The 15,322-nt window shown below is 44.9% G+C and overlaps 1 protein-coding gene across 1 annotated transcript; it reads right to left on the bottom strand.

The window, feature by feature from the left end:
* Positions 1-5,757: 5,757 nt before the first annotated feature.
* Positions 5,758-11,904, bottom strand: LOC147354566 (cationic amino acid transporter 3-like). The gene is given in 12 exon segments (XM_086355148.1): positions 5,758-6,040; positions 6,042-6,126; positions 6,293-6,401; positions 6,670-6,836; positions 7,037-7,221; positions 7,613-7,715; positions 7,817-7,956; positions 8,107-8,329; positions 8,500-8,612; positions 8,804-8,981; positions 10,777-10,935; positions 11,494-11,904. Coding segments are annotated over 12 exon segments (1,869 nt in total). The 5' UTR covers positions 11,867-11,904; the 3' UTR covers positions 5,758-6,006.
* Positions 11,905-15,322: the final 3,418 nt, after the last annotated feature.

The raw sequence follows: 15,322 nt of genomic DNA, 5'->3' as shown, positions 1-15,322 counted from the left end.
AACTTATATGCAAAGAACATCATGAGAAATGCTGTGCTGGAAGAAGCACAAGCTGGAATCAAGATTGCTTGGAGAAATATCAATAACCTCAGATATGCAGATGACACCACCCTTATGGCAGAAAGTGAAGAGGAGCTAAAAGGCCTCTTGATGAAAGTGAAAGTGGAGAGTGAAAAAGTTGGCTTAAAGCTCAACATTCAGAAAACTAAGATCATGGCATCTGATCCCATCACTTCATGGGAAATAGATGGGGAAACAGTGGAAACAGTGTCAGACTTTGTTTTGGGGGGGCTCCAAAATCACTGCAGATGGTGATTGCAGCCATGAAATTAAAAGACGCTTACTCCTTGGAAGGAAAGTTATGACCAACCTAGATAGCATATTCAAAAGCAGAGACATTACTTTGCCAACAAAGGTTCGTCTAGTCAAGGCTATGGTTTTTCCTGTGGTCATGTATGGATGTGAGAGTTGGATTGTGAAGAAGGCTGAGCGCCGAAGAATTGATGCTTTTGAACTGTGGTGTTGGAGAAGACTCTTGAGAGTCCCTTGGACTGCAAGGAGATCCAATCAGTCCATTCTGAAGGAGATCAGCCCTGGGTGTTCTTTGGAAGGAATGGTGCTAAAGCTGAAACTCCAGTACTTTGGCTACCTTGCCAGAGTATAACTCCAGCAACCAGGGATTCAACCTGAAGAGATGGACGGTGTCGGCCAATGAAACAGCCTCTCAGTTTTCTATGGACTGCCTGTTTATTCCAAGTTTAAGATTCTCTTTTATACGTTTACAAAAGCATTAGGCCAGAGGTTTGACATTTTCAGTTCCCCCTCTCCCAGATTTATTATCTCCATAAATCACTGTTGCTCTTCAAACAGAGTTCCTGCTTCAGTGATTCTCTCGGAATCAGCCTTATCATCTATTATCTACCTCCTCTAATGTGTCCTATAGTTAACTTGTGATTACATTGTAACTCATGCTACATTCCTCAGTTTACTACTTATCTTCCTAAATCCTGTTTGCCCCTAACGTCCTGAACTCACTATCTCTTAAAAAGGCTTCTAGCTATAGTGTCTCTAAAAATTCCTAACTTCTATAAGCTATAGTAAAATATGCTAACTTTACAATATTCCTTAAATCTTTAACTTCTAACTATTTTAATTATTTCTAAGCCCTAAATTCAGTAAACTCCTTTGCCATAAACTTTCTCCTCACAAATAGGCTTCAGATATCAATCCCTCCCATGGCCTCAAGCTACGGCCTATGTGCTCATCCTGGAACACTCTTTTGTAAAAGTCCTTGAACAAATGTCAATGATTAACTTTATGAATTATTTTCTGAGCAATGCTTCAGAAGGCTTTGTGCCTTCTCATGCTCCTCTCAAGACCAATAAGCACCTTAATATTCCTTTTCAGTCAACTCAGCCGAGGAGAGGAAAAGACAAGTCAGAATTACAAGGCCTAACTCCTTCATCCTGGGATCTGTGCCTGCGGAATGAGGAAGGGGGCTGGGGACCGTGCCTTCATTTTGTCAGTAATGCCTAACGCGTCTCCCAACACCACCTCATTCAAAGAGTTGACTCATTGGAAAAGACTCTGATGCTGAGAGGGATTGCGGAAAGGAGGAGAAGGGGATGACAGAGGATTAGATAGCAGGATGGTATCACTGACTCGAGGGACGTGAGTTTGAGTGAACTCCAGGAGTTGGTGATGGACAGGGAGGCCTGGCGTGCTGCAATTCATGCGGTCGCAAAGAGTCGGAACGACTGAGCAACTGAACTGAACTGAATAGAGAAGCTTTTTAATGTTGATCTGTAAGATCAACATTTTCTTTTGATCTGTTGATCTGTAAGTAAGAGCTTTTTATGTACATGGGATTCTTTCATTATGTGTTGTGTTGCATGCGTGCTCAGTTGTGTCTGACTCTTTGCCACCCTATGGACTGCAGCATGCCAGACTTCCCTGTCCTTCACGATCTCCTGGAGCTTGCTAAAACTCATGTCCATCGAGTCAGTGATGCCATCCAACCATCTCATCCTCTGTCATCCCCTTCTCCTCCTGTCTTCAATCTTTCCCAGCATCAGGGTCTTTTCCAAGGATTCAGTTCTTCGCATCAAGTGGCCAGAGTATTGGAGTTTCAGCTTCAGCATCAGTCCTTCCAATGAGTATTCAGTACTAATTTCCTTAAGGATGAACTGGTTTGATCTCCTTGCAGTTCAAAGGACTCTCAAGAATCTTCTCCAGCACCACAATTTGAAAGCATCAATTCTTCGGTGCTCAGCCTTCTTTAATGGTCCAACTCTCACATTCGTACATGATTTACTGGAAAGACCATAGCTCATAGATTAGACCTAGCTTTAAACTCTCATTTTCCTTTTCAATTAGTTTCACAAATATTTTTTTCCCAAACGAATATCATGCATTCCCCTTGATAACAACTTCTAAATAAAATTTTCTCTTTTTGGGGGCACATAAAATATTATATGTACATGTGATTCTTTTATCATATATCTCATCAAATATAGTTGAACACTTTCTGTATTCCAGACACTATTTTGGCTGCTGGGAAGAAAACAGTATCAAAAGTGTGATGGGCTGAATCCATATCCCTGCTCTCAAATTCACATGTTGAAGTCCTAATCCCCAGGAACCACAGAATGTGACTGTATTAGTCATTGGGCCTGAAAGACGTCATTAAACTTAAACGAGGTCACTAGAGTGGATCCTAACTCAGTATGACTGATGTCTTCATAAGAAGAGGATTAGAATGCAGGGAGTATACACAGAAACCAAGAGGTAAGAGATTTAGCAAATACAAATACAAGACACCTACATGTAGTGAATTTCATAGAAACAGAGAACAATAAAAAATATATATTTAATACATATATCCTAGATGCTGCTAAGTCGCTTCAGTCGTGTCCGACTCTGCGACCCCATAGATGGCAGCCCACGAGGCTCCTGTCCCTGGGATTCTCCAGGCAAGAACACTGGAGTGGGTTGCCATTTCCTTCTCCAGTGCATGAAAGGGAAAAGTGAAAGTGAAGTCGCTCAGTCGTGCCCGACTCTTAGCGACCTCATGGACTGCAGCCTACCAGGCTCCTCTGTCCATGGGATTTTCCAGGCAAGAGTACTGGAGTGGGTCGCCAGTGCCTTCTCCATATCCTAGACAGATACATATTTTATGCATGTTGATTTTACATATATACATATCTTACTATGTACAGACACAATCACAAGTACAGACATAACTTTTATCTTACTATGTACAGATACAATCACAAGTACAGACATAACTTTTTTGTGTGTGTGCTTTCCAGATAATGGTTCTTTTTTTTTTTCTTTCTTTCTTTTTGACAAATTGAAGATTTGTGGCCACTGAAGTTAATGTTTACCACATTTAAAAAAATATTTTAGGTATTTAATGTACATAATAAGGTATGTACATTATTTTTTTACAGAATGCTGTTGCACGCTGAGTAAAGTGTAGTATGACATAACTTTTACATGCACAGGGAAACTAAAAAATTTGTATATGACTCCGTTTATTGCCAGTTCTTTTTATTGGGTTGTCTGGACTCAACCAGAGATATTTCCAAAGTATGCCTGTGTGGGTGATAGTATTTGATTAATGAATGAATCTCCAGTTTGGGTCATATCACTTATTTTATTTTGTTTGTTGTGCTGTGCAGCTTGTGGGATCTTAGTTCACCCATAATGGACAGAACCCACAATCCTTGCAGTGGAAGCATGGAGCCCTAATGACCAGACCACCAGGGAATCCCCCATACCATTCAATAGTTATGAAAATGCACCATTTTCTTTCCTGGAGAATAATCCACATTCCCATTTCAGTTAATGGTGCTTTCCGTTGAAATGTGAATCTATCCCTCCTGTCCACTATGAGCTGGTGGTTGATCTGGAGGCTTGACTACATTGTGATTCAACTTTTCATCGAGTCTTGCCTATCACAGCACATGGAGTAGCACAGGATATCCGGTTGTCCCGGAAGTAAGGGAAGGATGATAATCAGGTGAGGTCAACCTCTTCCATCAAAGTTTTACCAACAGTTTCAGTCTCTGTTACTTGGATCCTACGCCTTTAATTTCATCACGGCTCTCAATTTGGTGACTTTCCTACTTCTGTTCAACCTCCTCCATCTATTTTAAAACTATACTTACTATTTTTCTTATTTGGCTGCTCCAGGTCTCAGCTGTGGCACCTGGGGTCCTTCATTGTGGCGTGAAGACTCTCCCTGCAGCAGGCAGGCTTCTCTCTAGCTGGGGTGGGCAGGCTCAGTCACCCCCTGGCATACGGGATCTTAGTTCCCTGACCAGGAACCAAACTCATGTCTTCTGTATTGGAGGGTGGATTCTTAACCACTGGACCACTGGGGAAGTCCCCTGTTCCATCTAGTTTTAATTCATCTCATAACTTGCTACTCAGTTTCTTTTTTAAAATTATTATTTTATTTATTTATTATTGGCTGTTCTGGGTCTTTGTCGCTGCGTGGGCTTTTCTGTAGTTGTGATGAGCAGGGGCTCCTCTCTAGTTGTGGTGCACAGGCTCCTCATTGCAGTGGTTTCTTCTGCTGCAGAACATGGGCTCCAGGGAATGCAGGCTTCAGGAGTTATGGCTCCCAGGTTCTAGAGCACAGGCTCAGTAGTTGTGGCACAGGCTTAGTTGCCCCATGGCAAGTGGGATGTTCATGGACCAGGGATCGAATCTGTGTCTCCTGCATTGACAGGTAGTTCTTAACTGCTGGACCACTGGCGAAGTCCCATCTTCCATCTAGTTTTATATCATCTCATGAGTTTTCTACTCCATTTCTTAAAAAAAAATAATTTTATTTGTTTATTTATGACTGTTCTGAGCCTTTTCTGTAGCTGCAGTGCACAGGCTTCTCATTGTGGTGGTTTTTCTTCTTTCAGAACTCAGGTTCTAGGGCATGCGGGCTTCACTAGTCGCAACTCATGGGCAATAGAGCACAGGCTCAGTAGTTGTAGCCCAGGGGCTTAGTTGCTCCATGGCATGTGGGATCTTGCCAGATCGGGGATCAAACCTGTGTCTCCTGCATTGGCAGGCAGATTCTTTACCATTGAGCTACCAGGGAAGCCTGCTACTCAGTTTCCTGACTTTCATCCCTCCTTCACTCTATTTCAGTTGCTCAGTCCCACAACCAATCCTCTACTTCATTATAACCACTGTCTTCATTGTTCATAATCTCCATTTCAAGCATTCTGTCCTGCAACAGCTTAAACTTGTCTTTTCAGTTTCACTTCCTATTTTTCAGTTCCACCCAACATTTATCAACAAACCCTTGACCCACCTCTGTCAGTGCAGATTTTTTCCCCAGTTAAGAATTTTCCTAATTAACTCTACTGTGCAGCTTTAAGAGTCTGAGACAGAAAAGTCAAGAAAAATGATTATTTTTCATTATTGACACTATATCTCAATAACGCCAGAGGAAATGCATGAATGAGCATATCCCTTTGTCATCATGAAAGGATTCACTTTATCTGTTATCACTCTCTTTTCCTTAAGGTCAGCTTTTTCTGATATTTATGCAGCTATGCTAGCTTTCTCGTGTTACTGTTTGCACAATGTATCTATTCTTTTCGTTTTACTTCCAATATATTTGTGTCCTAATATTTCAAGTGCAATACGGGACACATATACTGTTACCTGAATTTCCTTCCCATATGGGAGTCCCTGGTGTTTTTACTGGAAAGAGGCAGGTGGGGGAGCTTCTTGCATGCAGGTGAGTGTTTTATTTCTTCTTCTAATTGCTGCTTACATTGTAGTTTTTTGTGAAAATTCATCTTGCTGCACTTGACAAAATTTTAAAAAGTTTATTTAAAATTATGCAATGTTACAGTCACTGTGTCCACGAACAATAAAATACAGGGCTCTAAGTGCATCCACCTTCACAGTCCAAAGAGGCTCATGGTGCCCCTTGAAACAGAAGATCCTCCAGTGCATGGAGGGAGTCCATACAGCATCTACTTCCTGTGGTTAAGATGGCTCAGCATCAGGGATGTTTTTGTCAAGTCTGGGAGGTGGAGGCTGGTGGCTGTTGATGATTTTTCCCTGCCAGGCTGTGTCGGATCCCATATCCAAAGTATATGAGAAATCCTAGTAGAGAAATGAGACAATGAGAAGGGAAAGTACGGCTTTTTCTCACTTACAAATGCAAAATGGGCTCCTATCATGGCATCTGACACAGTTTAGGGGAGAGGTGGTAGGAACAGGATTGGGTTCAGTCACCCAAGAGGCCTCTTTATCCCAGAAAGCCACTTACCAATGGCATTCCAGATGCCAAATTGGGTCCAAGTCCTCGGGGTCATCAGCATCATTAGGTAAATGTTCACAAAGATGCTCACCAGTGGGAGGACAGGCAGAGCAGGGACCTGTGGGCAGTCAGTTAATTTCTGAACACACCCTAGACGTCTGAAAGGGAAACCCTACCCTACATGGGTGGGAAGACTCCAGTCCTTTTCAGGCTGTGCATTCAGTGCCTATGGAGATTGTGTATGTAAAGCACTGAGTGTGGGTCAGGGAATGGTCTGTTTGTTTTAGCAACTTATATTGTTTGGGCCAGCAAAGGATATTTAGACTTCAAAGCCTGCAGACTTCATTCATTCAAGGTGAACAGTTTAGGCACATAAAGTCACCTACCTTGAAGTACTCAGGAGCTGGGTCCTTGGGCTGCCTCCAGATGATGACCGTGACCCCAGTGATGAGCAGCAGCAGCAGCACAGCCACTGTTGTGAGCCCAGGGTCTCCAGAGAACACCTGGCTGGGCCACTGGGCCAGGATCACACTCAGGATGGTCAGCAGGAGAACTGCAAGGGTCAAGGTGGAGGAGAACAGGCTGGACTCAAGAAGCCAAAGACGTCAGGACCTTGGGTCATCCCACCACCCCCAGGCTGCCCACCTCCCAAAGGGCCATTGTATCTCCAAGACTCCTCAACTGACAAGACGCACACTCCCACCACCTCCTGTCACTCTCAGAATATGACCAAAGAGAAATTCCACTGCTCACCAAGCAGGGAGGTACATCCATAGACAATCTGGCCAGATTTCAGAGTGGGGATGGTGCTGGTAGGGAACCACAGAGTCTTCAGAATCCTTGAGGTTCTTGCTTCAGGTACAGGTTCTGAAGGACTTGCTTCAGGTTTTGAAATATCAATTTCCTCCTTCTTGCTTAAAGTCTGTTCTGGTTGGTACCTGAATTAGAGATATTAAGGCAGTGTTAATAGCAGCCCCTACTCATCCAACATTAGGCAGCCTGTTCCACCTCTCTCTTGCCTTAAGCATAGAAGGACATTTAGAAGGTGGCATGAAGACAGGTTTAGAAGAAGACATTTATAAGGTGTTTTCAATGTTGGAGGTCTGGGTTTGATTCCTGGGTTGGGAAGATCCCTGGAGAAGGGAAAGGCTCCCCACTCCAGTATTCTGGTCTGGAGAATTCCATGGGCTGTATAGTCCATGGGGTCGCAAAAAGTCAGACATGACTGAGTGACTTTCATTCACTTCAATTTATGAAGGCAGAAGATGATGACTTCCCCATCAGTCCCCACGAGTCCAAGACCCCAGTCAAGATGCAGTGGAGTCTCACCTGAGGACAAGCACAGAGAAAGACACCAGGGAGTAAACAAGCAGATTCACAATTGACATGAGGTCCACAAGGTCACTGAACTTGAAGAGCAATGCCAAGAGCCCTAGAATGAAGGCAAAACAAGATGGTGGAGAGAGGGAGAAACTGGAGGAAATACTCAAGCTAAGGAAGTTGATCAAAGAAGGAGTGGGTTTTGTTATCCACCTGCAATATTTCCAGAAGACATGATGGCCACGATGGGGGTTCTTGTATGAGCAAAGACACTGGCAAGTCCCCGGAAAAGGAGTCCATCACTTGCCATATCCCTGATCACCTGGGGTATGGGGAAGAAGATGCTCTGGAGCCTGGAAGGAAAAATAGGAACATGAGGACAGACTGGGGCATCTGCTCCCTGGTCTACAGGTGTAAGGTGTCTTTATCTCTTGTCTCTCAATCTCAAAGTGCTGGCAACCTGAGCATCTGACCGTAGATGGGGAGAAAACCATGATACTGACCTGGATGTAAGAGCACAGAGGGTGGTAACAGCCACAACATATCTGGCAATGTCCCAGCCAATGTAGAGAAAAGCCTGTGGCAAGGGGCTTTCAGGGTGAATCAGGTAGTAGGGCACCATGAGGGTGAGCGCGGCTGAGACTCCAGAGTATGCCAGAAAGCAGATGAAGATCGTGATCAAGATGCTCCAGGGGATGGAACGACGAGGGTTTAGGGCTTCTTCCTCTGCAACAGTGATGGAGGTACCATGTCAGGAAAGCATACTGGGATGAAAGCACAAAATCCCTCTCCTTCTTGTACCATGAAAATAAGCCTAACCTTCTACCCACCCCTGTGCCCAAGGGGCAGCCCAATCTGTCCCAAACCCCTGATGGGACACACAATGACCATGTTACCTTTAGTGACAATGGCATCAAAACCAACAAGTGCATAGAAACATATCGCTGCTCCACGGAGAATTCCATCAAGGCCAAATGGCACAAATCCTCCAAAACCCAGAGGACCCAAGCTATGGTGAGAGAAGGAATGAGGAAGAACATGGGTGAGGTGTGTTCAACCATTTCTACTGGAATCCTCAGTTAATACCACAAGTCCTGGGCTCCAGACTCCCAACATTTGGATCCATCAGCCCTAGTCTCTTAGTCCCAACTTTGCACCCTTCAGCCCATGCATTACTAAGGTCAAGGGCACCACCCTAACCTAGAAATGCCACCCGATCCAGGTGTGATGGATGTGTGGTCCTGTTCTGTGAGCTTCCAGTTGTGCAGGTCTCCCTTGAAGAAGCCAGAGAGGATGATGAAGATGAGAACCAAGACGTTGATGCCTGTGAACACTCTGGTAACCAGAAGTGACTCACGAGCTCCCAGAACAAGTGCCCCTGTGGGGAAAATGGAATATGAGATGTCCAACATAACAAAATCCGTAGAGACAGGAAACAGACCGGTGTTTACCAGGGGCTGGGGGTTGTGGGATTGGGACACATGGATGGACAGTGACTGCTCAGTGGGTGCAGGGTTTCCTTTGTTGTGATGGACATGTTTGGAACTACATGGAGGCAATGATTGTACAACGTTTTGAATGTGCTTAGATCCACGGTATTGTATACTTTCAGAAGGTTAATTTTTTTTATTGTGGCAACCATCTCACAATATATACACCTAACACCTTAAACTTATACAATGTTGCATGTCAATTACATCTCAATAAAACTGAAGAAAGATACTAAAATGGTTAATTTTATGCTATGTGAATTATTTCCCAATTAAAAACACATCTTTGGTCTCAATACAGAGGAAGAAACACATCAAAGTGAATGATTCTCAATGGGGGTTGATTTTGTGCCTAGAGATGTTTGCCAATGTCTGGAGACATTCTGATTATCATTGTCACTACTTGGGAGGTAGGCATAGTATCTAGATAGGCATGGTATTTAGTGAGGAAAGTTCAGGAATGCTACATATCTGTCAATGATAAAATTAAGAAAATATGACAATGCGAAGAGCCTACTCATTGGAAAAGATTCTGATGCTAGGAAAGATTGAGGGCAAAAGGAGAAGAGGGCAACAGAGGATGAGATGGTTGGATGGCATCACTGACTCAATGGACATGAGTTTGAGTAAACTTCGGGAGATAGTGAAGGACAGGGAAGCCTGTAGTCCATGGCATCATAAAGAGTTGGACCTGACTTAGAAACTGAAAAAAAAAAAAAACAAAAACCAATAATGGACAGGACAGCCCCCAATACTGAAGGCTGTTCCAGTCTAGAAGGTCAGTAGTGCCAAGAGTGGGAAACAACAGTCTATGTCTTGCCTTCCTGTCTCTCATACCCCAGACCCTTCTTGGTGGATGGATTATGCATATGTGCTCAGTTGCTCAGTTGTGTCCAACCCTTTGTAACCCCATGGACTGCAGCCCAGCAGGCTCCTCTGTCCATGGATTTTCCCAGCAAGAATACTGGAGTGGGTTGCCATTTCCTCCTCCAGGGGATCCTCCTGACCCAGGGGTTGAAACTATGTCTCCTACATTGGCAAGTAGGTTTTTTACCACTGAGCCACCAGGGAAGCCATATCCCAGACCTTTATTCCAAGTCCTAATCTAGCATATTAAAAAGCAGAGACATTACTTTGCCAACAAAGGTCCGTTTAGTCAAGGCTATGGTTTTTCCAGTGGTCATGTATGGATGTGAGAGTTGGACTGTGAATAAAGCTGAACGCTGAAGAATTGATGCTTTTGAACTGTGGTGTTGGAGAAGACTCTTGAGAGTCCCTTGGACTGCAGGGACATCCAACCAGTCCATTCTAAAGGAGATCAGTCCTGGGTGTTCATTGGAAGGACTGATGCTGAAGCTGAAACTCCAATACTTTGGCCACCTCATGCGAAGAGTTGACTCATTGGAAAAGACTAGGAGGGATTGGGGGCAGGAGGAGAAGGGGATGACAGAGGATAAGATGGCTGGATGGCATCACCGACTCAATGGACATGGTTTTGGGTGGACTCCGGGAGTTGGTGATGGACAGGGAGGCCTGGCGTGCAGCGATTCATGGGGTCGCAAAGAGTCAGACATGACTGAGTGGCTGAACTGAACTGAATCCCCCACGATTCTGCCACCCCAAGCCTTTCAGCTCCTCCACCACACCCCTCTCTTCCCATCCTAATTCTGACCCCTGTCTCACCTGTGAGCAGCAGCACCACAGCCAGGGCAATAAAGTCTGGGTACCGGGCCAGGTAGTCAGGCATGTACTGAGAGAAGGCTCTCTGTAATGCCTGAGAGATGTGGTTCCCGATCAGGCCATCAAAGGTGTAGCTCCAGGCCTTGGACACACTTGCAGTGGCTGCAGCAGGAGAAGAAACATTCAGTGACAAACATGAATTAAATCCTCTATGCACCATGGGATGTATTTAGGGAGGAAAATTGCAAAATGTCAAATGTCAAACAATTTCTTTTTATGAAGTGGGGAGGGTAGCCCAGATGATTCACAAAATAGGTCAGTTATTAAGTATTTTAGTGGGAGATCAATGTTATGCAAGAAAACAGGGAAGAGGGAACAAGAGGTCTGGGAGATAAGGATTAAAATTTTAAATCCAGTGCTAATGGAAATTCCATGAAGGCAAAAGCAGAGCAGAGACTTCAGTATGGTGAGGGGATGAGCCTGTGGGCCATGCCTCCCTCTCACCCACTCCCCACGGTTCCCTTTCCTCTGGGTTCTTGGTCCATCATTTAAGGAAACTAGGGGAGAGCTGAGTAGGACGAAGCTGTGGAGTTTTCCTGACACTATTACTCTCCTCGTCTCACAAAGTGGATGACAAAATGCTCATGAATGACTGAAGACCAAATCCCACTCCTAGTTTTCCAGTCTTCAACCCCACACCCTCTTCATCCATCATCTCACCGAAGACATAGGACAGTATGAGGTTCCAGCCAGCGATGAAAGCCCACAGTTCTCCCAAGCTGATGTAGCTATAACGATATGCAGAACTGGTCCACTTTATCCGTGTCCCAAACTCGGCATAGCAGAGCCCAGACAACACAGAAGACAGGGCGGCCACCAAGAAGGAGACAATGATCGCTGGTCCAGCGACGAACAGGGCCACCTCTCCAACCACAATGTACACACCAACCCCCAGGGTGCTGCCCACACCCAAGACCACCAGGTGGAAGATGTTCAGATGACGAGACAAAAAAATCACAGGCTCTTTCCTGGGCTTCAGTGGCTGCCTGCGGATCAGCTTCTGACCACACTGACGGGGATCCTGACACCGCATCCTAGGTGGAGTTGAGGAGCTGTGATCTGCTGAGAAAGGTAGACACCAAGCCATGAAGAATGCCCATTGGCCCTTGGCCCCGGGAGTCCAATTCCATGGAGCAATGGAGTGAGGGGGGCAGATGGTGAAAGGACATTTGGGGTAAGTTGTCCATTTCTGAGCGTTGGTTTCGTCAAACATAAAGAAGCCTTTTAACATGTTTCAAAGTTACTGGAAGGGACTTCCCTGGTGGCACAGTGTTTAAGAAGCTACCTGCCAACACAGGGGACATGGGTCCAATCCCTGGCCCAGGAAGATTCCACATGCCGAGGGGCAACTAAACCAGTGCTCCATGACTACTGAGCCTGTGCTCTGGACCCTGCGAGCCTCAACTACTGAGCCTCTGTGCCTTGAGCCCATCCTCTGCAACAGGAGAAGTCACTGCAATGAGAAGCCTGCGCACCAAAACTAGAGAGTAGTTCTGCTTGCCACAATTGGAGAAAGCCTACATGCAGCAACAAGGGTGCCACACAGTCATTAATTTTTAATTACTTTTTAACAGTTAGTGGAAAGGTGGAGTGGATTGCATCTCCCCCAAATTGTGCCCCTTTGGAATATGGATAGTTTTGAGCTGAAGGCAATGAAGACCCAGCAGACCCAAACTCCTTGCCACTCCCCTTAACTGCTCAACAACATAGTTTAGGGGCCTATGCCTAGAGGAGAGCTATTACCAGAGATACATTTTTATCTCAGAAAGACTTGCCTGCATGGAATAGCAAACATTTGTTCACCAAGTGTTGGCTCTTCCCATCTTTCCTGTGGGTTCTCTTCCTCTTGTTTGAAGCCCTGGGTTCCTGCCTATACTTCTTCCTTCACTCAGTGAAGTTTATAAGCCTCCACTGCCTGACTGTCTTTGTGCCTTAGAGTTTTTATTGGGTTCCAATACATAGCAAATTAAACTTGTTCATCTGACTTATGTCAACTTGATTATTACACTTGGCAAAGAGCCTGGAAAGAAAAGGTTTCTGCCCCACAGAAGCAAAAGCCACAAACACAGAACTTGGCTCAGTAGATGCTTACTTGGTATGAGTTGAATGGATGAAGATAGTGATTTTTGTATTGAATTCAACCAGCTCTCCTGGTTCAAATCGACCTACAGTACTACTTACTAGCTCATGGGCTCCCCTGATAGCTCAGCTGATAAAGAATCTGCCTAAAATGCAGGAGATCCCAGTTCAACTTCTGGGTCAGGAAGATCTCCTGGCAGAGGGATAGGCTACCCACTCCAGTATTCTTGGTCTTCTCTAGTGGCTCAGACAGTAAAGAATCTGCCTGCAATGCGGGAGACCTGGGTTTAATCCCTGGGTTGGGAAGATCCCCTGGAGGATGTAATGGCAACCCACTCCAATATTCTGGCCTGAAGAATCCCCATGGACAGAGTAGCCTGGCAGACTCCAGTGCATGGGGTTGCAAAGAGCTGGACACGACTGAGTGACTAAGCATACACACACACACATTAGCTCGTCTGATTTAATATAACTCACCACAGTCTTCCCAAGGAAACTGCAAATGTTCAAGTCCCAGATGAAGGACCAGAAAATACGGAGATCCCACAGTGTAGAGGAGACTGAATCCAGAGGTCCACATATCATAAACTCTACGTAAGTGTAATGTTTATTGTTTGAACACCACTCAACAAACACATCTAGAGACTCCAGACACTAATGCAATCTCCCCCACATCACCTCTTCACACACACACACACAGACACACAAACTGAGTTCTCATTTCCTTCTGCTTTCATCTAGAAAATGGGTCTCTCCACCCTCAGGCTGAAGCCAGGCTGACTCCCCTGCACTCTAAGGTTGCAGAGGTCTCTTTGGGAGGATGTGAACTCAGCGCCCAGTCTCCTACAGAAGAGGGTGACCTGAGACTTACTGGATCCTTGGAGCAGAGCCTGGAGCACTGGGTCAGTCAGGGAGGCTGAGGGTAAGTCATGCAGGGCTGGAGCTGAGACATTTCCAAGAACCGAAGTGGGGAGTCCTGAGCACAGAAGACAGTCCTCACCTCTGTGTTGTTGGGGTGGGGATGGGGCCGGGCGGGCGGGGAGCAGTGTTGCTATCAGCTCTTGACACTTATGTGGTTACCCTCAGGAGGAGGTTCTGAGAGGTCTTTTTTTACTGTGGCAAAATACCTATAACATAAAATTGACCGTTTTAACCATTTTTACGTGTCTAGTCGTGTTAAATATATTTGCATTTTGTGTCGTGTTAAGTACATTCGCATTTGGTGCAACCAAACTCCAGGGCTGTTTTCATCTCGCAAAAGTTCAACTCTGTTCCCATTCAACAACAATTCCCCCTTTCTCCTTTCCCAATTCCTGGCAATTACCCTCCTCCTCTCTGTGTCTATGAATAGACACTCCAGATACTTCATTTAAGTTGAATCAGAATATTTGTCATTTCCTGTCAGGTTAATTTAGCTTAGTAAAATGTCCACCAAGTTCTTTCATGTTGTAGCATGCGTTGGAATTCCCTCCCTTTTTAATGATAAATAACACTCCATTATTTGTACCTACCACATTGTCTTATTCATATGTTGGTCAGTGGGCACTTGGGTTGCTTTCATGTTTTGGTTTTGTGAATAATGCTGCTATGAAAATGAGTGTTCAAATATCTCTTCTAGAGTGTGCTTTCAATTCTTTTGGTATTGCCTTGGAAGTAGAGTGAGCTTCCCTGGTGCTCAGACAGTAAAGAATCTGCCTGCAATGTGGGAATACCCAGGTTCGTTCCTTGGGTCAGGAAGATTCCCCAGAGAAGGGAATGGCTACCTTCTCTAGTATTCTTGCCTGGAGAATTCCAGGGACAGAGGAGCCTGGTGGGCTATAGTCCATGGGATTGCAAAGAGTCAGACACGAGTGAGTGACTAACACTTTCTCTTTCAGAAGAAGAATGGCTGGATCATATAGATTTTTGTCTGCTTGTGATGGAGAAATATTCACATACTGAGGTATGAAGTCCTTTTTTTCTTATGGTTCATCTTGAACTGTGTGTGAGCTAAGACAGCCTGTCCAGCTCTCACAGCTCATCTGCTTTAACCATTGCGGTAAAGAGAGTCTGTTTGGAAGATAAGAATGAGTAACTCCCTTTTCATGGCATCCATGTTAACACTCCCTCCAAGATAAGGTTCCCTTCCCAGACACCAGGGTCCTGCTGTCTCGCTGTCTATGTACTAATTCTGTCTCTCTTGAAATCTTGAAGGAATTCACCCTGTCATGTTGATGAGTGAGTTTTGTTTGGATGAGGTGTAAAAGGATGCTGGAAACCATGCTTCAGCAGAGCAATTCCTCAGAGCTCTCTGAGAGGCTGCCTTCCCAACTATAGCCCTCAGTTTGGTTCAAATTAAGTTTTTTTTTCTATCCCTATGGTAGGTTCTTTATTGATTGCTCCTGTGGACACAGATTCTTTTGATCATTAA

This window comes from Bos grunniens, chromosome 18, assembly GCF_055505025.1.
Source record: "Bos grunniens cultivar Pamir isolate PY7600 chromosome 18, Bosgru_T2T1.0, whole genome shotgun sequence".
In the NCBI taxonomy this organism is placed as follows: domain Eukaryota; kingdom Metazoa; phylum Chordata; class Mammalia; order Artiodactyla; family Bovidae; genus Bos; species Bos grunniens.
This window is presented reverse-complemented; position numbering and strand designations above follow the sequence as displayed.